Source organism: Hippopotamus amphibius, chromosome 16 (assembly GCF_030028045.1).
Source record: "Hippopotamus amphibius kiboko isolate mHipAmp2 chromosome 16, mHipAmp2.hap2, whole genome shotgun sequence".
Taxonomy (NCBI): domain Eukaryota; kingdom Metazoa; phylum Chordata; class Mammalia; order Artiodactyla; family Hippopotamidae; genus Hippopotamus; species Hippopotamus amphibius.
This window is the reverse complement of record NC_080201.1, coordinates 57,739,757-57,760,169: the sequence shown is the minus strand read 5'-3', so window position 1 is coordinate 57,760,169 and position 20,413 is coordinate 57,739,757. Positions and strand designations below refer to the sequence as shown.

At 56.5% G+C, this 20,413-nt stretch overlaps 3 protein-coding genes across 6 annotated transcripts in view; 1 reads left to right on the top strand and 2 right to left on the bottom strand.

Annotated features, from left to right (window-relative positions):
• The first annotated feature begins 1,745 nt into the window (after positions 1–1,745).
• On the top strand, positions 1,746–10,297 carry FAM83E (family with sequence similarity 83 member E). The gene is made up of 5 exons (XM_057712245.1): positions 1,746–2,219; positions 3,618–3,785; positions 4,138–4,262; positions 7,584–8,031; positions 9,482–10,297. The coding sequence occupies exons 1-5, from the start codon at positions 1,746–1,748 to the stop codon at positions 9,755–9,757; spliced, it is 1,491 nt and encodes a 496-aa protein (XP_057568228.1). The 3' UTR covers positions 9,758–10,297.
• Positions 5,549–7,445, bottom strand: SPACA4 (sperm acrosome associated 4). Its single transcript, XM_057712246.1, has one exon. The coding sequence runs from the start codon at positions 6,308–6,310 to the stop codon at positions 5,930–5,932; it is 381 nt and encodes a 126-aa protein (XP_057568229.1). The 5' UTR covers positions 6,311–7,445; the 3' UTR covers positions 5,549–5,929.
• Positions 10,298–10,678: 381 nt separating the features above from the next.
• Positions 10,679–20,413, bottom strand: part of SULT2B1 (sulfotransferase family 2B member 1) — a 30,738-nt gene continuing 21,003 nt past the window's right edge. For all 4 annotated transcript variants that reach the window (XM_057711560.1, XM_057711558.1, XM_057711559.1 and 1 more), the window contains 5 exons: positions 17,995–18,203; positions 15,626–15,752; positions 15,289–15,383; positions 12,344–12,524; positions 10,679–10,906 (listed from right to left, as the gene is read on the bottom strand). In XM_057711560.1, the coding sequence (XP_057567543.1) occupies positions 10,707–10,906; positions 12,344–12,524; positions 15,289–15,383; positions 15,626–15,752; positions 17,995–18,203 (812 nt within the window). In that variant the 3' untranslated portion in view covers positions 10,679–10,706. The remainder of the gene's footprint in view (positions 10,907–12,343; positions 12,525–15,288; positions 15,384–15,625; positions 15,753–17,994; positions 18,204–20,413) is intronic.

The window sequence follows — 20,413 nt, the reverse complement described above, 5'->3', positions numbered from 1 at the left end:
GCCTGCTCTTAAAGGCCCCGCGTTCCCCTCCCCGGATTTCCGTGCTAGGGATGGCTGGCGGGGCTTGGACCAGGAAGTATAAATGGGGCTGGCCACCTGTGGGGGTGGGGGGGTGTGGGAACAGGTGATGCTCTGCACCTCCCCTGAAACCAGAGTCTGGCGGGCCGCTGGTTCCTGGGCAAAGCCCTTTGTGTTCTTGGAGCTGAGACCTTCCCTTAATCCGGTGCGCACCCCAGACCTCCAGGGGCCTGTGTCTGCCCTCCCCCTGTGTTTGCACAAGGGGCTGGGTTCCCCGGATCCCAGGAAGAAACCTGACGAATAAAGCGATACTGCCGGAAGAGCTGCAGAAATGGAAGGTCTCCAGGCCCTCTGATCTGACTGTTGCTCAGAAAAGGCAAGAGAAGGGGATGGGGATGGAGACCCAGATGTGATGGGGGGTTCTGGGAAGGGCAGGAGGCGGAGAGAGTGGCTTGGCTTCATTCCTCTTCTCTTTGCAGGGCTGGTCTCTGTGGTCTGGAGGAAGGGAGCCGTCTGCGTGCTGGAATTGGAAGGAAGGGCTGCTTGTTGGCAGGGATCCAGAGGTCCCCTGACCAGAGGCTGGGTCAGGATCCTCAAGGGGGTGGCTTGAGTGGGAGAGATGCAGAGTGGTCCTTGTCCAGCAAACAGTGGATGGTCCGCTAGCAGGAGATAGTTGGATTAAGGTAGAAATCCAGGCTGAAGTCGGCATTGATTAGAGCACAGCCGGGGACAACTCAGTGGCCCAGGAGACAGGCAGGGGCAGCAATCTGAGCAACTGTGGCTAGTTGGTCAGGATTTCAATCTAGAAGGGCCGGTTCCATACTAACGAAACCCCCTGTAGAGGGCATCCGCCACTGCAGTGGCCTGAGTGGGCATGAATGCTGAGGGAGCCTCGTCCTCAACCCGCAGAGGGGACTGACCTAGTTCCCCAGCTGGGGCAGGTGATGCCAAGATTCAGGGCTGGAGTGCATTCTTCCAAGGCTGAGAGGGGAGATTCAAAGAGAAGGTGTCCAGGAAGCTCAGCCAATGAGAGCTGCTGAGCCAGCCAGCTGGTTGTTGGCAGAAGCAGATTCTAACAGGGCCAGTTGGGTGCTCCACTGGGAGGTCAGATACTGAGATTGTCCGTTGGAAGCAGTCAGTGTCTTCCAGACAGTCCAAGAGACAGCCAGAGAGGGTCAGTTAGATGTGCTGTCTTCCAGGGGCAAAGAGGCAGCCCGCTCTGCCTTTAGTTGGGGACGTTTGTGTGCTCAGAGACAGGCAGACAGCCTGTTGCCGGAAGATGGTGGGGGAGTCCACCTGAGCCAGCTGAAGGGTCAAGTTGGGGCCTCGTGTAGCCAGCGGGCTGGAGGTGGCTGGCGTGTGGGGAAGCAGCGACGGGCAGCTGATGGGTCACACAGTTGGAGACAGTGTCAGGTGGTCAGCCTGACCACCACATGGGGTCAGTTGTGGGCTTAGCTGGACCATCAGAGGCTGGCAGGAAGCTCAGATGGCCAGTGGGCTGTTGGTCTGAGCAGTGCCACGCACCCAGCGGTCAGTCATTTAGGCAGTCTGATTATCAGGACAGAGAGCCAGGGACGGCGCAGGGAGCCATTTGGACTTAGGGCTGTCCTGATCGCCTTGCACGGCTGCACAGTCTGCCTGCCAGGAGACCCCCCAGATGCTCAGTGCCCAGAGACAGACAAGCCCTTGGACATCCAGCCTCACCATCCTCCCACCAGAACGGCCCGATGGCAGCCTCTCAGCTGGCAGCACTGGAAGGAATGGAGTCAAGGGCAGGGGGGCTGCCCCTGACGGAGGCCAGCCCCAGCTTCCTGTATTCCGAGGGCCAGCGGCTGGCGCTGGAGGCTCTGCTGAGCGAGGGCGCAGAGGCATTCGAGGCCTGCGTGCGGCGCGAGGGGCTGCAGCCCTTCCTGAGTGGGGATGAGATCCGGGGCCTGGCAGCGGTGGCTGAAGACTGGACAGCAGCAAAGCAGGAGCCCGGCAGGGCAGCAGAGGGAGCCACCACCACCGATGGGGACTCAGGCAGCCTGACCTACTGGCCTGGACAGTCAGAGGAGCCAGTGCCTGTGCTGCGGCTGGGCTGGCCGGAGGACTCAGCCTGGAAGGGTATCACCCGGGCGCAGCTGTACACCCAGCCGCCAGGCGAGGGCCAACCGTCCCTCAAGGAGCTAGTGCGCCAGGAAATCCAGGCTGCCCACAAGGTAGGGGCCTCGGGGGCCTGATGTCCCTTCCCCAGACCTGGTCATCCTCACATGCCAGGCCCTAGACACGGGAGTGAGTGCACATCCCTGGGGACCCAGGCATTCTGAGCTGTGCCCTCCTGAAACTTGCGTGTCCACATCTCTGGAACCCAGGAGTCCACATCTCCCAGTCCCCAGGACCCAGACTTCCACACTCCCTAGATCTCATCCTCACGCTTTTAGATATGGGGGTTCCCACCTTCTCCCCAAGACCTGGGTACCTTAGGCATCCATGCCCTTTGGACCTAATGATGACCCTCCTGGTCTCAGTTGTCTACTCCACCCCACCTCCACCACCAGGATGGATGTCTTCATCTTCCTTTCAGGGAGGGCCCAGATGTCTCCCCTGCAGCCCCCTGGGCAGCCCATTCCTTAACAATTTTTCTGTGTTTCACTCCCACGCTAAGTGCTCTATATGGGTTAACCTGCCTCATCCCCAGGAGGGCCCTGTGAGGCTGAGACTTAATGTACCCATTGAGAAGATGGGGAAACTGAGGCATGGGAGATTCTCTCTTGCCTATATGTGGCCAAGCAGGGATCTGAACCAAGGCCGTCTGGCCAGTGAGTCAGGTTCATCATCGCTACTTTTCTCTGCCTGTAAGATCCAAGACCTCGGCAACTTCCAGACTCCAGAGCTTGTCTTGGTGGCCTGGCAGGTCATGCCTTCCGGGGACCCAGGTACGCAGCTGCCCACGGTGCCCTTCAAGGGCCTCCAGCCCACTGACTCCTGGAGTAGAGCAGCCATGTATCGTCACAGCTCAAGGGATAACGTTGCAGACATGTGATTAATGATGCCTTTTCCAGCAGTTAGAAGCAGGGGTCTCCAGGAAGGGCTGTTTTCTTATTCACGCATAGGCGTTGCATGAACAGTAGTGCATGTCTGGGGGGTCTCCTCTTTAGCTTCCTTTTTTTTTTCAAGTACTATTTGTTTATTTATTTATTTATTTTCGGGTGTGTTGGGTCTTTGTTGCTGCTCACAGGCTTTCCTCTAGTTGTGGCGAGTGGGAGCTACTCTTCGCTGCGGTGTATGGGCTTTTCACTGCGGTGGCTTCTCTTGTTGGAGAGCACGGGCTCTAGGTTCATGGGCTTTAGTAGTTGCAGTGCGCTGGCTCAGCAGTTGTGACTGGTGGGCTTAGCTGCTTCGCGGCATGTGGGATCTTCCCGGACCAGGGCTTGAACCTGTGTCCCCTGCATCGGCAGGCGGATTCTTAACCACTGCGCCACCAGGGAAGGCCCTCCCCTTCAGCCTCCTTGAACATCCCACAGAGACTGGGCCCTGAAACCCCCCAGAACACCTCACCCTCTGAATGTCCCCTTGAGCCCTAGGCTCCACCCACAGCCCCTCTCCCCACCCCTCAGCTGGTGGCCGTGGTCATGGACATCTTCACTGACCCAGACCTGCTTTCGGATCTGGTGGACGCTGCCACACGCCGCTGGGTGCCCGTCTACCTGCTCCTGGACCGTCAGCAGCTGCCTGCCTTCCTGACGCTGGCCCAGCAACTGGGGGTGAACCCCTGGACCACTGAGGTAGGGGCCTGGCTGGGGGCACCCCTGAGTCCCCAATCCCCTGGCACTGTGAGCAGCTTGGGTGGACCCTTTCTTGGGGTCCTGGGTCATCGAGGTGGATGTCAGCTGAGAGGGTCGCCTGAGATATGATGCCCATGACATGGGGGGAAGCTAGGGTGAGCCTTCCCATGGGGTACCCTCTGAATCAGGAGTATCTGCAAGAGACCCCTAAGGCCCTGGGGAAGCTGGACAGAACCTTCTAGAGGGTCATGAACCGCCTAGGTAGGACCAGCCTGGAGGGGTCCCGCGCCCTCGGCACTGGGTGGAGGTCTGGGGGGTTGGCCTGAGCAAGGGTGTGCCTCCCCCGCCCCAGAACCTGGACATCCGAGTCGTGCGGGGCTGCAGTTTCCAGAGCCGCTGGCGTCGGCAGGTGAGCGGCAACGTGCGAGAAAAGTTTGTGCTGCTGGACGGCGAGAGGGTCATCTCAGGATCCTACAGGTGTGGCTACCTCCCCCACCGCCATCACACCCCCCAGCCCCCTGTCCCCAACGCTCCCTCAGCGGGTTCAGACAGCAGTTGGCATGCGCTTTCCCAGACTCTCTTTCCTCATCTGTAAAATGGGTCTGAACTCCCTGCCCGGGAGAGGAGGTGTCCTGTGGCAGAACAAGATGGCACTGGCCCTGATGCTGGACTCTTTGGTGGGCTGGGGGTAAGGCTTCATCTCTGTGACCCCTGTGTTTCCTCATCTGGAAAAGTGGGCTCTTAGTTGGTGGGTGGGGGTTTCCAAACCAGGGGGACCTGGATTGAAGTCCAAGCTCTGCCTTGGGTGAGTAACTCACCTCTCTGAGCATCTGTACAAAAATCAGAGCTGTTGTGCAAATGAGCCAGCCCTCAGACCATCCTGTGTCCCTCCTCTGCTCTCTTTGGGATCCGACTGACCCTGGAATCTGGCTTCGTGACTTAGCTCTGTGACATTGGGCTGGTGCCTCCCCCACTCTGAACCTCGTTTTCGCATCTGGAAAGCATGAAAGTAGCAGCATTTCCTTCTTGGGAACAGCATGTCAGGGGGCACATGGGCTGAGTCAGATGGCCTGGGGTCAAACCCTAGCTCGGACAGTTACTGGCAATGTGACTTTGCGTAACTGACTTCCCCTCTCTGGGCCCCAGTTTCCCCCTCTAGATAGTGGGATGGTCCGGTTAGTGCATCTAGAGAAAGGTTTCTCATCAGAGGTACGACTCATATTTGAGGCCGGATGATTCTGTGTTGTGGGGGGCTTTCCTGGGCTGAATGGCCCTCTACCCAGGAGATGTCGGTAGCTTTCCCCTTCCCCAATTACAACAACCCAAACCGTCTCCAGACTTTGGCAGGTGCCCCCTGACTTCGCAGAAGTGCCCAGTTGATTACCTTTCCTCTAGTCTGGTGGCTTTGAACCTTGAGCAGGCATCAGAATCACCTGGACAACTTGTTAAAAAAACAAACAGATTTCTGGGCCCCACTCCTATTCAGCCGGCCTGGGATGGGGCCCGAGAATTGGCATTTCTAGAAGTTCCTGGCTGCTACTGATGTTGCCGGTTCAGGGAACCACTAGCGTCGAGACCGGGAGGTATTTTTGTTTGGGGGCCGCACCAGGTGGCACGCAGGATCTTGGTTCCCTGACCAGGGATTGAACCCAGGCCCTCAGCAATGAAAGCTTGGACTCCTAACCACTGGACCAACAGGGAATTCCCCGGACTGGGAGGTTTTGAAGAGGAGTCAATGAGATTATGATGTCTGGCACGGAACATAAGAAGTGCTCCATAAACTTCAGGTGTCATTTATTATTAGTTGTTTTCTGTTTTTGTTTTTTACCATATTTCATCGACTCTAAGGTGCCACCAAAGAAAAGAAGCATCCTGATGAAAATCTGCAAAGATACGCATCTTAGAACCAATGAAATACAGTAGTACAGTCAAACCCATCGGGCATGGTTCCCCACCACTAAATCAGGCCTGAGGATGCTTCGCTGAGCACTGGGCTCTGGTGACAGCCCTAGAATGGATGAGGCCAGGGCCACAAGAGGTTGTCCAGGGCCTCTGGCCATTTAATGGGGGAAGGGGATGGAGGCAGGGGGCATGAGGAGTGGCGCAGCCGGGAGACCAGTCCTGGGCCCTGCCCTCCAGGTTGGTCACAGCAAATGTCGAAGCAGTAGCAGCACGCCCAGCGCCAGGCCGGTGGTGGCCCCCACCAGTTGGCCGCCTGTGGGGTCGGGGGTCCCGTTACACAGGTGGCCGGTGCAGCAGTCGGTGGTGAGGCTGTAGGTGACACCCATGTAGCTGATGGGCTCCTCGTGGCCACACGAGGTGGCCTGCACGCAGCCTTTGTTGATGACGGGGCCCACGCCGGGGGCCACCCCGTGGCCTGTGAAGCAGTCCTCGTCGTCGCCACAGCGCATGTGGGTGCCGGGACAGGTCGTGGAGTCGGTCAGCTCACAGAAGACGCAGTGCTTGACGCCCGCCGTGCCTGGGGGCAGAGCCATCACCAGAAGCAGCAGCCAGCCGAGGACCATGGTGGCCTGGCGGCGGGGACGGTGCCCGAGCCAGGCCGTGGGTTTCCTGGGCCTCCCGGAACGGCTGAACGACACTCCTCACGTGCACGAGGCTTGTGCCCCGGTTCTGGCGTCCCAGGATCAGCCCCTGGTGTGTCCTCGGTTGCCAGCACTCTGCGTCCCTCTTGGAAGCTCCGTCGTGGCCGCGGCTCTCGAGTCCTCGGGTCTCTGAAACTCCCCTGGGACGGAGGCGAGCCAGCGGCTGCTGCCCGACAAGAGTCTTTGCGGAGCGGAATGGGGTGACCTCACAGACCCCACCCAGGGTTCCCACAGGCCGCTCCGAGCGTGAGGTCATAGCTGGGGGAGCGCTGTCACAATTCGAGGGGCAGGCTGGCCGCTGACCCGCCGACCTGCCGGGGAGTGAGGACACTGCCACCCTGCCGAGGGAAGGATGCTCAGATCAACCTTCATCATCCCGGCCGTGAACTTGTCTGCTCTGCCGGGCGCTGGGTGCCATGCCCGCCGAGTGCAAGGCACACAGGCGAGCCTGTTTTTCTGATGGGCAAACCGAAGCTCAGGAAGAGAAAGTGACATGTCCAAGGTCCCCTGAGCCAGGATGAGAGCCCGGGTTCATTTAGTTCCAAAGAGAGCGTTTACTGAGTGCCTGCTGTGTACCAAGACTTGTGCTTGATTCTTTAAATCACAGCCACTGTGATCACAGGGATAAGTAAGGACACAGCTCACCATGGCTCGCAGCCTTTTAATCCTGGGCACCTGCCGGGCCCTGGGCAGGAGGCCCGACCCATGTTCTCAGATTCTAGTCTTCCTATGTTCTAGCTCCATGTAACAGATGAGCGAACCGAGGCAGGGAGCAGGCCGACCCAGAGCCTGGCGCACAGCAAGCACGTGATAAATGGAAGTCGTGATAAGAAGCAGCTGAGTCTTTAAACAGTCCCTGAGGGTGTCAGAATCCTGTCTCTTTCCAGAGGGGGAACCTGAGGCCTCCCTCCGTGGGGACGGGGCAGAGCCCAGGTTTGAACTCGAGTCTGATTCCAGATGCTCATTTAAGTTTGTTAACTCATGTTGTCTTCACATCAACCCTCTGGGGTAGGTACATCATTGTTCCCATTCTACAGAGGGTACGTTGAGGCCCGAGGGGCTGTAGGACTTGGCTGAGGTCACACAGCCTGTTCTGGGACCAGGTTGGGGGCTGGTGGGGGGCGGGGGGCCAGGCTGGGCCTCTGGGACTGCTTGGAGAGCCTGACTCCCACCCCCGTGCGCCTCCCGCCCCCAGCTTCACATGGAGTGACTCACGCCTGCACCGCGGCCTGGTGACCCTGCTGACCGGTGAGATCACCGACGCCTTCAGCCGAGAGTTCCGGACCCTGTACGCGGCCTCCTGGCCGCTCCCGCCCGTGCCCGCCCCGGGCCCCTTTGTCAGGGCCCCGGGGGGTCTGCCGCTGGCTCACAGCCGGCACCACGTGGCCCGCCGCTGCTCCGTGGCCCCCCTGATGCCACCACCGCCGCCTGAGGACTCGCTGGCCCAACGCCTGGCCGCATGCCGAGTCTTCGAGGGGGGCAGGCAGCAGACCCCAGCTGTGCCCGGGCCAGCTCTTAGCGACATCCTGAGGAGCGTACAGCGTGCCCGGACCCCCAGTGGCCCCCCGGCCCGGCCCAGCCGCTCCCTATGGGACCTGAGCCGCCTGTCCCAGCTGTCGGGCTCTAGTGACGGTGACAACGAGGTGAGACCTGGTGGCTGACCTGAGAGAGTAGCTGGAAGAGGATGGAGGCGTGTGAGGGCCTGGGATGTGCCTGGCCCCGGGCCAGGGCGGGGAAAAGCAAAACTGCTCCCCTGCGTTCATAATTGCAACGTCCACTTCCTGTATCCCCACTTTATGCTGGGCGGGGGAGCGCCAGGTGGCACTGGGCGGAGACCCCAAGAGCCCTGGCATGATACACTCACTGTGAGAGCCCTGGGGGTGGAGGTCGGAGACCTGCTGTCTCCGAACGTGCCTTCTCATGGAGGAAATGGGCTGAGCTACTGTCTCCATCCTCAGTTTGCTTGGGAGGAGGGGTCAATGAAATCACATGAAATAGAATCATCATTACCATAAATTCCCAAAATGGAATTTATTTTGATTTCCTGATATCCTCCTTCCAGGGCAGTGAGGCCATAACAGCTCAGAGAGGTTGAGGTTAACTTGCCCAAGGTCAAAGCAACGATCTTTTACGGGCATGTTGCCAGGTGCCAAGCCCTTGCACAGAGGTGGTGAAATGTAACCCTATGAGGTGGATGTGATTACAGCGGCCCACCCACCCATTTCACAGATGGGGAAGCTGAGACCCCAGGGAGGAACTGGAACCTTAGCCCTGGTTGCCACCCAGGTGGGACTTTTAAATGCTCTGCTTGCTGGCTTCCTGGATTTGAGTGTGCTGGGGGTACTGGGGAGGGGATGAGGGAAGGTCAGGGGGGTCTCCCTTCCCTTCTTCCAGCTGCTTAGACACTGGGGTTCCAGCAGAGCCTGTCCCAGTTCTCTGGGGAGCCCTGGGTGGGGCTCAGTGTCCTCAGCTGTGAAGTGCGCTGTTGAGAGGGAAGGAGCAGAGCCACGTGGGAGAAACCGGTAGATTCTCCCTGGATGCAAGCAGACCTGGGGTCAGTTCCTCTGTGAGCTGTGTCCCCTCTGAGCCTCAGGTTCCCCATCTGCGAAGTGGAGAGGGTGAGGGAGAAATGTCCCAGAAATCACCTCCCTCAGTCCCGGTAAAGAGGAGAAGGGGGATGTGCAGGGGCAAGGTCCTCGCTTCCACCCGGTCCTGAGCCACCTGTACCCAGCATCACCTCCCTTGGCAAATATTTGCTCCCCCCACGCAGGTGTGCCGACTGCTTCCTGTTCCTCCCCCACTGCAACGTGGCACGTGGGGATGTAGCTCCTCCCCACCTCATAGGTCCGGGGGTCCTTGGCATCCCCACTCACTTCCCTCCTGGTTCTGGAGACGCGGGGGCCTTCTCACCTCCCCTAGGAGTTTCACACCCCACCCCTGAGCCCTCACCACCCTCCAGCCTCACTTCCTTCCTCCTCTCCTTCCTCCTCCCTAACCACCCTCTCCATCCTCTTTCCCCCTCCTCTCTCTCTCTCTCCCCTGGCTCTGGGACCCCAAGAACCTCCTCTCACCTCCCTCTCTTTCCCTCCACAGCTCAAGAAGTCCTGGGGCTCCAAGGACACCCCAGCCAAGGCCCTGATGAGGCAGCGGGGCGCCGGAGGGGCCCCCAGCGGTGAGGTAGACTCCCATCCGCTGGCCCGGTCCCAGCCCCGGGGTGGCCCCCTTCCCCTCATCCCTGCCCGCCACCTCCGCTATCTGTCCCCGACCCGAAGGAGGCTTGATGAAGATGCTGTGTCCAACCTCCCGGAATACAGAGGCATCTGGCAACCGGACCGGGCCGCCCAGCCAGGACTCAGGGGGTGGCCCTGACAGGAGCCAAGGCCAAGTGGGGCTGGCTCCGTCCCAGGACAGTCGGACAACTGTCAGTCAAAGCCCCTGCCTCCCTGTTGTACCTTGGACAAGGCTTCTGGCCTCAGTGTCCGGGAGGTGGAAGGGATTATTTTTCTTTTCACTTGTTCTAGAACTTGGGCAAGCCCAGTGCTCACTCTAGACCTCAGTGTCACAGCCTAGAAAATGGGAAGAACGTCTCCACCAGCTGGGATCCTAGAAGAGCACACATCCTGTTCCAGCCGGGTCAGAACTTCTCTGAGGGGCCTGGCTGAGTGGCTCCCATGCTGGAAGATGGGGTGTCCTTGGAACAGAGGGGAGGCTTCCTGGACCCGCCTGTGCTCAGGAGCTTTGGGTAAACTGAGCTTGGCCAAGGAGAGGAGAGAATCCGATCAGGGAAGCCAAGCTGAATCATGAGGGACTAGAAATTGGCGAGGGCACACCTGCCGGGGAAAGGTCAGGGCCATGGAGAGGGACAGAGCAGGTGCTGGAACTGTTTTGTGGGCGCTAAGGGATCGGTCATTAGGGCTACCTTTTATCTCTGCTCAGAATAAAGCTGCTTCATGCCAGAAAATTGCATTTCCACAGACTAACAGGAGACTTAGGGGTCCAGGCCCCCAGGCCCCTCCGCCCCAAGGACCCAGGAGTCCTGGTCCCCTTCGCCCTCCTTCCCAAGGATCTAGGAGTCCCGACCGCAGCGCCCTGGCGCTGGGGGAGTCCGGTGCCCAGCACTGGCCTCCCTGCCCCCACCTGTACCCCTGGGAGTGGCGTGCCAGGTGGGTTAGAGGACCTGGCTCTCCCCAGGCCTTGGGTGCCCCGCCCGTGTCCCCACCCCGAGCCTCAGTGGTCCTTAGCGGCGCCCCGCCTGCCTGGGGCTGGCCACCTCCCACGGCGCATCGAGGAGCTGGGGCAGGAGTGATGCGTTTTATTCTCAGGGTAACGGGTGGGGTGGCTCGGAGGCCTGGTCTGGGCTGGGGCTCAGGTCGGGACTGGGGTCGGGGTTCGGACAGGCGTCCTCGGGGTCCACGTCCCAGGGGAAGGTCGGCAGCCCGTGCATCTGCTCGCGGTAGACGCGGTCGAAGGCTTCACTCTGCGCCACCGTGAAGTGGTTCTTCCAGTCACCGCAGACCCCTGGAGGGAAGGGAGGGCCGGCTGGCCAGGTGAGGAGCTTCCGGAGCATCCTCCCCTGCCCCCAAGATCCCAGCACCCTCTTTCCCACCTCCTGATCTTTGCCCATGGTGTTCCCTTTGCCAGAAGCACTGTCCTTCCCCCGCCCTCCTCCATCCCCACGTTTGCCTCTTTACCTCCTGTGACGGCCACTTACACTGGCCACCAGTTGCCTGGCCAGACCCCTGGGCACCATCCTTGCCCCCTCCCTCCCTCGGCTTCCCCCTGCTCTGCTCATCCCTCCAGCAGACCCCTTACCTTCCTCCACCCACCTCCTAAATCTCTATCCAGAACACCCGCCTCCTCACCTAGCGTTCCCGCACATCCTTCCCAGCTCCGTGTATCACCTCCTCTGAGACCTTTCCCTCACCTCCCTGGCCAGAACAGGGCTTCCTCGCTCCAGTGCTCTTGCAACGCCCTCCACTACCTCCACTGTGGTGATGGGCTGAAGAGTGACCTCCCCCCCAGCAAGATGTCCCTGACCTAACCCTTAGAACCTATGAATATGTGACCTGATGTGGCAAAAGGGACTTTGCAGATGTGATTAAGTTAAAGATGCTGACGTTTAATGGCAAACATCCTTAGAAGAGGGTGCGGGAGGGTCGCAGGCAGAGACTAGAAGATGCAGGAAGGGGCCATGAGCCAAGGGATGCAGGTGGGTCTGGAAGCTGTAAAGGCAGGGAACCGATTCTCCCCTAGAGCCTCCAGAAAGAACATGGTGTAACGTTTTAATAAATTTTAGCCCAGTGAGGCTGATTTTGAACGTCTGACTGGTAAGGGAATGGTAAAGGAGTGAATGTGTGTGTGTGTTTTCTTTTTGCTTGCTTCTTTTTCTTTTTTGGCCACACCGCATGACTTGCAGATCTTCGTTCCCTGACCCCTGGACCACCGCAGTGAAAGCGCCGAGTCCTAACCACTGGGCCACCAGGAAATGCCCTGAACGTGTGTTGTTTTAAGGCACAAAGTTTGTGGTATTTGGTTCCAGCAAGAGTAGGAAACGGATACACTCCCACCCTCAGCCTGTGATCCAACACTTGAATATTTCTGGGGTGAACGTTAATGCCAAGAAGAATTCGCGAGGACTCCAAATAGCCCCATAGTGTTCAGAGCTAGTGATGGCAACGCCTTGAAGCGAAGCGTTGTCTTCCCGAGGGGAGCTCTCTGGGAGTGGCAGGTCTGCGATGGCAGGCACACCCGCAGCACCAGGTGTGTGCTGGGCCCGGTGCTAAGCCCTGTGTGTGGGGTCAATCCTGGGTCCACCGTGACCCCACAAAGGCAGTTCTGTTCGGAGCACCCCCATGCAACAACTGGGGAAACGGGCCCAGAGAGGTTAAATAACCTGCCCAAGACATATAGCCAGGCAGTGGCCTAATGGGGCTTGGGATCCCAGAGTCCCCTCACCTTTCCGGAGGAAGGCACCATGGCGCTGGTCCAGCATGCTGAGGGGCAGCAGGGAGAAGTTGGACATGTTGTTGGCCTTCATGGCTTCGAAGGCCGAGTGTGCGATGACGGACTCCAGCGCCTCCTCGCCCAGCGGCCGGCCCAGGAACTGGCAGATGCGCTGCACGGAGCTATGGAGGTCCTGGGGACAGGGGAGAGGGGTCAGCGGATGAGTCCTTGGAGGGAGGGGACCCCAGACGAAGAAGGAGCACCAGGGACTTCCCTGGCGGTCCAGTGGTTAAGACTCTGCTCTCCACTGCAGGGGGTGTAGGTTCGATCCCTGGTCGGGGAGCTGATCCCGCATGTCACTTGGTGTGGCCAAAGAAAAAAAAAAAAAAGGCGCACCGGACCCAGAGTTTGGATGCCTGAGTCCCAACCCAGATCTGGAATCTGGGTGATTCTGCCTCTTTGCCTCACCTTCAAGCTGAGGGGTTGGGCTATGGCCTCTGAGGGTTCTTGCAGTTTGGGGTTTTGGAGGGTTCTGTGGGTGGGAGGGCAGCAGTGGGGCTAGGTCAGAGGTCACAGCAGGGGCCAGAGGTCACTCCAGCATCTTATGCAGTCACCCTCTTTCAGGTTCGAAACAGGCGTCAACTGGTCTGTGCCCCAAACCTGCCCCCCACTCCAGGTCCCCATCCCAGAACAGCCCCATCATTCCCCCAGGGCTAGACTCCCGGCCCAGCCTCACTTCCCCTTCTCCTCCACCCCTTGCCCCTGTAAGTCATCAGCCCCATCCCTCCTGCTTCAACTCTCTGCCACGTCCCCTCCTGTGTGTCCCCACAGCCCCTAGCACTGGCCAAGCCTCGTCCTCTCCCTATGGACCCTCGCCCCAGCCTCCTCCCTGGCCTCCTCCCCGGCCTCCCTGCCTCCAGTGCCCACACCCAGAGCTGACCCTGCTCCTCCCCAGCTCCCAGGCCTCCTGTGGCTCCCCAGAGTCCCATTCCCCAGGCCTGGCTTTTAAGGACAGGCATGGCCTGGTCTTTCATCTCCTTCCCTGCACTTTCCTCCCTGCAGGCCTTGGCACAGGGCTGCCAGGAACGCCCTGCACCATCCTTCTCCACCTGGCAAACTTACCCATCCAGATGCATCTCAAACATCACCTCCCTCATGACTGATGGTTCAAGTCACTGTGGATTAAGCATGTACTGTGTCCAAGCCCCTCATGTATACTTGTGCCAATCCTCCCAATAGCCTGGCAGAGAGGTGTCATTACCCCTATCGGTAAATGGAGGCCCAGAGAGGGGAAGACACTTGTCCAGGGTCACACAGCCAAGGAGGAACTCGGATTTGAGTCCTCAAAGCCCAGAATCCTCCCTTCTTGCTGCCTTCCTTGATATGCAGTGCCCAGCACAGTCAGCCTTCTGGTCAGCTCCACTGACCCCACGGCCTTGATTTTCCAGGTCATTCTTGGTTTCATAAGCCTCCATCCCTTTATCCTCTTGAACCACGGGCGTGTCCCAGAAATTCTAACATGTTGGCAGTTCCTCACACCCAGGGGCAGCCCAGAAGCTCGGTCAGGCTGCGTGGCCCAGTTTTTGGTTCGGAGAATAAAGCTTGATGGAAAAGAGAGGGGAGGGGTAATGCTGAAATCTTTTCTGGATCTTTCCATCCAAAGAGATTTACTAGAGGTGGGGAAAAAAAAACCTATGGGAAGAGCTGTGTGCCTCAGGCAAGTTCTCAACTCTCTTGAGGTTATGCAGCCCCAGTTTCCTCCTCTGTAAATGGGAGCAATAACAATATTGGAGAGAATCATTGAAAAACTACCACATTTTGCAGCTCAAGAGGCTGAAACATTTGCTGTTGTGGTTATTAGTCAGATAGGCCCTGCTCAGAACCTAATCACTCTTACTTTGCACTCTATCCTAATGCTTTGCTCTACCTTGTCAGGCGGTTACCATACGCAATGCCAGGTACTGTGGTCCTCAAAACAATCCTCTGAGCCAGAATTTTCCACCCATTTTAAGGATGAGACCTCTGAGGCTCTGAGAGATTTTAAGAGGATTTTAATGGCTTTTTGAACACCCAAATCCTGGCTCTTTCTGCTACACAAAGTACTGACAGAAAGGAGGATACGAAAAACACATGAAATGCACACACGGGAAGAGAAGGTGTCTGGGCCGTTGGTGAAGGAACATATATTGGGAACCTCTTAGGGTCCCAGCCTCTCAGAACAGATCTTTGTTAAGAATGTAGAACAGCTGGATACGTTCATTGTGGATTTGTCCGTCTAGAAGCCCAGCATCCTCCCTGCACCTGGGCAAAGCTGTAGTCATTCTGTGTGGTCCCTTCTTCCAGGCAGCCCTCCCTGATTGCCTCAGCCGGAAGGCCTCTCTCTCTCGCAGGTGCCTGCCCCAGAGATGTTCGATGGGGTCCAGACAGGCTCCCCATTTGCCTCCAAAGGCTGTTTCCTTCCACTGCTTCCCTCTGCTTTTCAGGTCATAGCCATTATGAAACCATCATCACTTCCCATGGGTCACAGTTTTGTATCATCTCACTTAATTCATCACCTCCCCTGCTCAGAGCCCACCTCTAGCTCCCACCTACTCAGAGGAAAGCCAAAGTCCTCATTGTGGGCCCCGTCCCCTCTCTGCTCTCATTTCCCATCCCACCCCACCCCCTCTCTGCTCTGGCCACGCCGGCCTCTTTGCTCTCTTTGGAACATATCAAGCACACTCTCACCTCAGGGCCTTTGCACTGGCTGTTCCCTCTGCTCAAGACACTTTTCCCCAGCTAGCTCCCCGGCTTTTCCCTGACCACCCTTCTGAAAATTGCACCCACATGCATTCCGGATCCTTTTACCCTGCCTGCCTTTTCTCCTCAGCTCTCTGCCTTTTGGGAAGGGCAGCTGGCAGGCTTGAGGAGGGGAGGAGTGAGGGGGCACAGGGCTGAGGTGGGGGAGGGGGAATCACCTGCTGCAGCTCCTCGTAGGTGATAAACAGGAAGTTCTCTTTACCCTGCATCCGAATCCAGCCCTTAATGTGGTCGAACCAGGAGCCGAACGGCACTGCGGGCAGAGAGGCAGGCAGGGTGAGGCACGGGCAGCCGGGCCACCCCCACTGGGGCTCAGAGGGGCCCAACTAACCCCACACGGCCCCAGGCTTGGCCCCTCAGAGCTGCAGGCCTCCCTCCACGCTCCCCATCTCTGCCTCGCTGTCTCTCCCCACTTCCTTCTTCACCGTCCTCTGTCCTTCTTCCCATCTGGGCCCACTAGGGGCTCCCCCCACCTCACTCTGCCCCGGTCCTCACCTTCGCCTTTGAGGAAGTTCTTCAGGAACTGGTCAGGCGTGCCAGGGTCCTTCAGCTGCCTGGCAATCTTGGAGTAGTGATAGAGCGAGACCGCCACGTCGCGGGGGTTCCGGCCCATGTAGATCACCTGTGGGAGGGTGTTGTGAGAAGGTGTCAGCCCCTGAGGTTTCGTGCCCTTGAGCCCTCTCTTTTCTGATCCTGCAGCAGGATGGACTCAGGGTAGACGTCTCAAGGGACTTCCCAGCTAACGGGAGCTCAGATCCGTTTACTTCAATCCACAGGAGGGGAAAGCTCCCTCCAACTGCATTCTAGGAAAAGAAAGGAACTCTTTCGAGACCAGGTGGAGGGACAGTTTGACTTCAGGAAATAAAGATGGAGCAGGAAGGCATGCAGGATGGGGGAGACCATGGTGAGGAGTGTTGACCAACGGAGAAGGGCAGCTGCCCCTCCTTCCTATTCCCACAGCCGAGGCACCAGCCTCCTCCCCAGCCTCCCAGCCTCCACATGGCCCCAGAGGGTCTTTCTACACCCAGAGCTGACTGTGCCCTCCTTGGCTCTCCAGCGCCGTAGGGTGGAGTCCCAGCCCCTGGGCTTGGTGTTCAAGGCCCTGATGACCTGGTTCCAGTCTGTTTACCAGCCTGATATTCTGCAACTAAGACCACTCCAGCCTCATCAGATATATCCTTCCCCAAGACCAAGGTCAGCCACCCAGGTGGACAGTCATGGCTACGTGGCCAACCTCCAACAAAAACCCTGGATGCCAAGGCTCAGGTAAGCTTCCCTGGTGGGTGATATTCCATGTGTGTTGTCACATGTCATTGCTGGAGGACTGAGCCCTATCCATGCAATGCCCCTGGGAGAGAGAGAACTCGAAGCCAGTGGCTAGTTTCTCCTGGACGCTCCCCCAGGCACTTCTTCCCTTCATCTTTTTTTTTTTTTTTTTTTTTTTTTGCCTCACCACGTGGCCTGTGGGAGTTTAGTTCCCCAACTAGGGACTGAACCTGGGCCCTTGGCAGTGTGAGCGCAAAGTCCTAACCACTGGGCAACCAAGGAATCCCCACCTCTTCCCTTCACTGAACTTCATCTCTATCCTTTCTCTGTAATAAGCTGTAACCGTGAGTGTAACAGCTCTGCGGAGTTCTGGAGTCCTTCTTGTGAATCACGGAGCCTGAAAGTGGTCTGGGGGACCACTAGATTACAGTCCCATCTCTTCTCTGTCTATACTCACTTCCCTCCTTGGTGATCCCACCAGTCTCCTGGTTTTAATTTATCTATCTCTGTCTCTCTGTCTGTCTCTGTTTCTCTCTGTCTCTCTCTCTATATATATACACATCTCAACAGGTTGCAAATAGATGTTTCCAGCCCACATCTCTCCTGTCAAATCCAGATTTGTCTATGTCACTGCGCACTGGCATCCTCCACCTGGGTGTCAAAAGGTCACAGCAGAGCTCCCCCATCTTCCCCCTAAACCTCTCCTCTCCTACCTCCCCATCCCAGTTCCAGGTAGTCCCATCCTTCCAATTGCTTAAGCCAAATTTCCTGCAGTCGCCCTTGACTAATCTGTTTCTCTCACACCCACATCCAACCTTCCAGCAACGCTTCCTGGTTCCGCCTTCAAAATACATTCCAAACCCAGCCCTGTTCCTCCACCTCCCTGGCCACCACCCTGTTTGCCTCCAACACCAACTTCCACCTTGACTATCACCTCCTCCCTGGCGCCCTGCTTCTACCCTCCCCACCTTGCAGCCAGAGAGTGCCTGTGAAAACCTAAGTTGGCTCCTGTTTCCCCTCTGCTCAGAGCCCTCCCCTGGCTCCCGTCTCACTCAGAGACAAGCAAACTCCCCACCAAAGCCCACGCAGTCCTGCACATTTTGGCTCCTGTTACCTCCCTGACCTCATCTCTATTCCTCTCCCTTTGCTCACACAGATCCAATCGCACAGTCCTCCTTGCTGGACCTCAGGCATACCACACCCACCCCAGGGCCTTTGCTCGTGCCTCGACCGGGAATGTTCTTCCCCTTTGGCTCCTTCCCTCACCTCCCAGGTCTTTCCTCAAACCATACCTTCTTACTGAGCACCCTATTTATAACTGCAACCCCTACCCCTTACTGTAACCCCTGCCTTCTCCTCCTTCTCGATGTGAATTGATCACCTCGGCTGTCTTAAATCTTTCCCTTATTTATTCCATCTTATTTATTCCATCTCTTCTTTGCCTGTCCCCTTTAGAATGTGGGCTCACAAGGCAGGTGTTCCTATGTGTGTATTTGCTGCTGTTCTAGATCCGGCCAGGCACATAGCAGGTGCTCCATAAATGTGTGCTGAGTTCATCAGTTAGTTACACTTTCCACCACCAACCCCCTCCCCCCCACCTTGGCCTTGGAGGTGAAGAAGGCCTTGATGAAGAGCTGGATGGGGAGGTGGGAACTCAAGAGGCGGGGGCTGGGCTGGTTGGGGTGGCTGAAGGCATCCACAACGGCCTCACACCAGGGCGAACGCTTCCAGATGGGCACCGAGCGGCTCCACGAGGGGTCTCCGTCCTTCAGGATTAAGCTGAGGATTTCAATCATCCAATGGGTGCCTGTCAGGACAATTGGGCAAATTAATAGGAGGTTGGGGAGGGGTGAAGGGGGGATACACTCAAATTCATAGCGGCTGCATTTATTGTAAATTTGCTACATATTTTAATCGCACAAGTTCCTCACAACCTGTAGAGAAGTTAGGATTGGTTATCTTTTTTAAAAATTGAAGTATAGTTGATTTACAATCTTGTGTTAGTTGCCGGTGTACAGCAAAGTGATTCAGTTATATATATATTTAACTTTTTCAGAGTCTTTTCCATTAGAGCTTATTACAAGATATTCCATTAGAGCGTATTACAATATAGTTCCCTGTGCTATACAGTAGGTCCTTGCTGTTTATCTCTTCTGTATATAGTCGTGTGTATCTGTTAATCCCAACCTCCTAGTTTATCTCTCCCTCCTCCCACTTAGGGTTGATTATCTGTATTTTCAAAGCAGGAAGCGAAAGCTCAAAGAAACAAAGTTGCTAACTAAGGCGGAAAAGCTAGGAAGTGGCACGTGGCCAGAACTGGCTAGTTGTCCACCCAACCGCATTTTGTTTCCCTACTGGGAATATAACAGGGCAACATTTTTCCAGCCTCCCCTGCAGCTACGTGTGGGACCGTGTGATTGAGCTCTGGCCAAGGACGTGCAGGTGGCAGCCATGTGCAGCCATTTCCAGGCTTGGCCCGTAAGCACCTGCCACGTGATCCCTCCTCCCCCCACCCCCACCCCTGCTGGCTGGGAGCAGAGATGCCAGTGGAAACGGGGGCTCCTGGGGACGGCAGAGCCATAAGATGGAAGGAGCCAGGAAGTGGGAGGCTGCTTGGATTCCCCCCTCCACTTCCCTCCATTCATCCTGCACTAGTGGGAATTTACAGGAATGAGAAATACATTTCTTTTCTTTGTTGTTTTTTGTTTGTTTTGGCCGCGCCACGTAGCTTGTGGGATCTTAGTTCCCCGACTAGACTAGCGATTGAGCCCTCGGCAGTGAAAGCACGGAGTCCTAACCACTGGACTGCCAGGGAATTCTCGAGAAATAAATTTCTATTGGTCCAGCGTCTGAGATTCTGAGATTCTGAAGCACTCCATCAATACACAGAGGAAGCTGGAACTGAATTCAGGTGGCTAGACATAAAATCTCAGCTCTTTTCACTGTCCTTTCTTGGGAGTAAACCCTTGATGTCTTGGGGGAGCCACAAGCGTCACAGAGCGGGAAGGGACCTCATCCACACCCCAGTTCACAGTTCTGGATTCCAGGAGATTCCAGGAAGGTCAGATGAGAAATAATAATAATGTGAACAATCATTTGGTATTAGTATTATATTGTCATGGATTCTAACAACTACCCTGTGCCCGTTCCCAGTGGATCGCCTCTCAGCTCCAAATCCACTCTTGGTTGCCCTGTTCTGTGACATTGGAGCTGACTGTCAACAGATCTCCTTTGCCACCTAGCGCAATGTTAAGCTTTGTCAGTAGAGGGCGTTGAGGAACCCTGCAGAAGAATGGGGTTTCTCTTCCTGGTTCTCCTGGGCTTCTCCCTGCCAGCTCTTGCCATGGGCAGCAGGCAGCGGTGCAGTGGACACCAGTGACTCCCCCGATGATCCCTGCCTCCTCACCAGCACATTTCCTTGGGTGCTCTCTGCTTCAGCCCTAGAGGGTTCTCTTTACCCCTTAGTGTTTTAATCCCCTGTTACAGTTAATAATTCTTTGTTTGCGGGTGTGTGGTAAAAGATACATAACTCGAAATTTACCAGTTTAACCATTTTTAAGAGTAGGGTTCTGGGGCATTAAGTATATTCACATTGTTGTGCAAACATCACCACTGTCTATCATCACCAAAGCTGTTTCAAACAAAGCCTGCTGTTTGGGGAACAGATTTCCACAACTTCTATAGAGGGGAATTTGGCTATATTCATCAAAAAGGCAAGTGCACAGAGGCTTTTTCACCAAGCAACTCCGTATCTAGGAGTTTGTTCTACAGATAAACGCATATGTGTGCAAATGACATTTGTACAAGATATGGCATCGTGTGTAAAGTTTATATTGTGTATAAATGCACATCAGTAAGGAACTAAACAAGAATTCTTGTACATCTAATGTTATGAAATACTGTGGAACTGTAAAAGAAATGAACAAACAAACAAAGAAAACCAAACCAGGAAGCTGTTTATTTACAGTTCTAGGATGGGATATCAAAATACAAGGAAAAAGAAGGCACAACCATTTA

Coding starts and splice junctions, on each gene's coding strand:
- FAM83E (XM_057712245.1), top strand. CDS start 1,746: ATGGCAGCCTCTCAGCTGGCAGCACTGGAAGGAATGGAGTCAAGGGCA. Junction 2,220..3,617: donor AAATCCAGGCTGCCCACAAG/GTAGGGGCCTCG, acceptor CCCACCCCTCAG/CTGGTGGCCGTGGTCATGGA. Junction 8,032..9,481: donor CTAGTGACGGTGACAACGAG/GTGAGACCTGGT, acceptor TTCCCTCCACAG/CTCAAGAAGTCCTGGGGCTC.
- SPACA4 (XM_057712246.1), bottom strand. CDS start 6,310: ATGGTCCTCGGCTGGCTGCTGCTTCTGGTGATGGCTCTGCCCCCAGGC.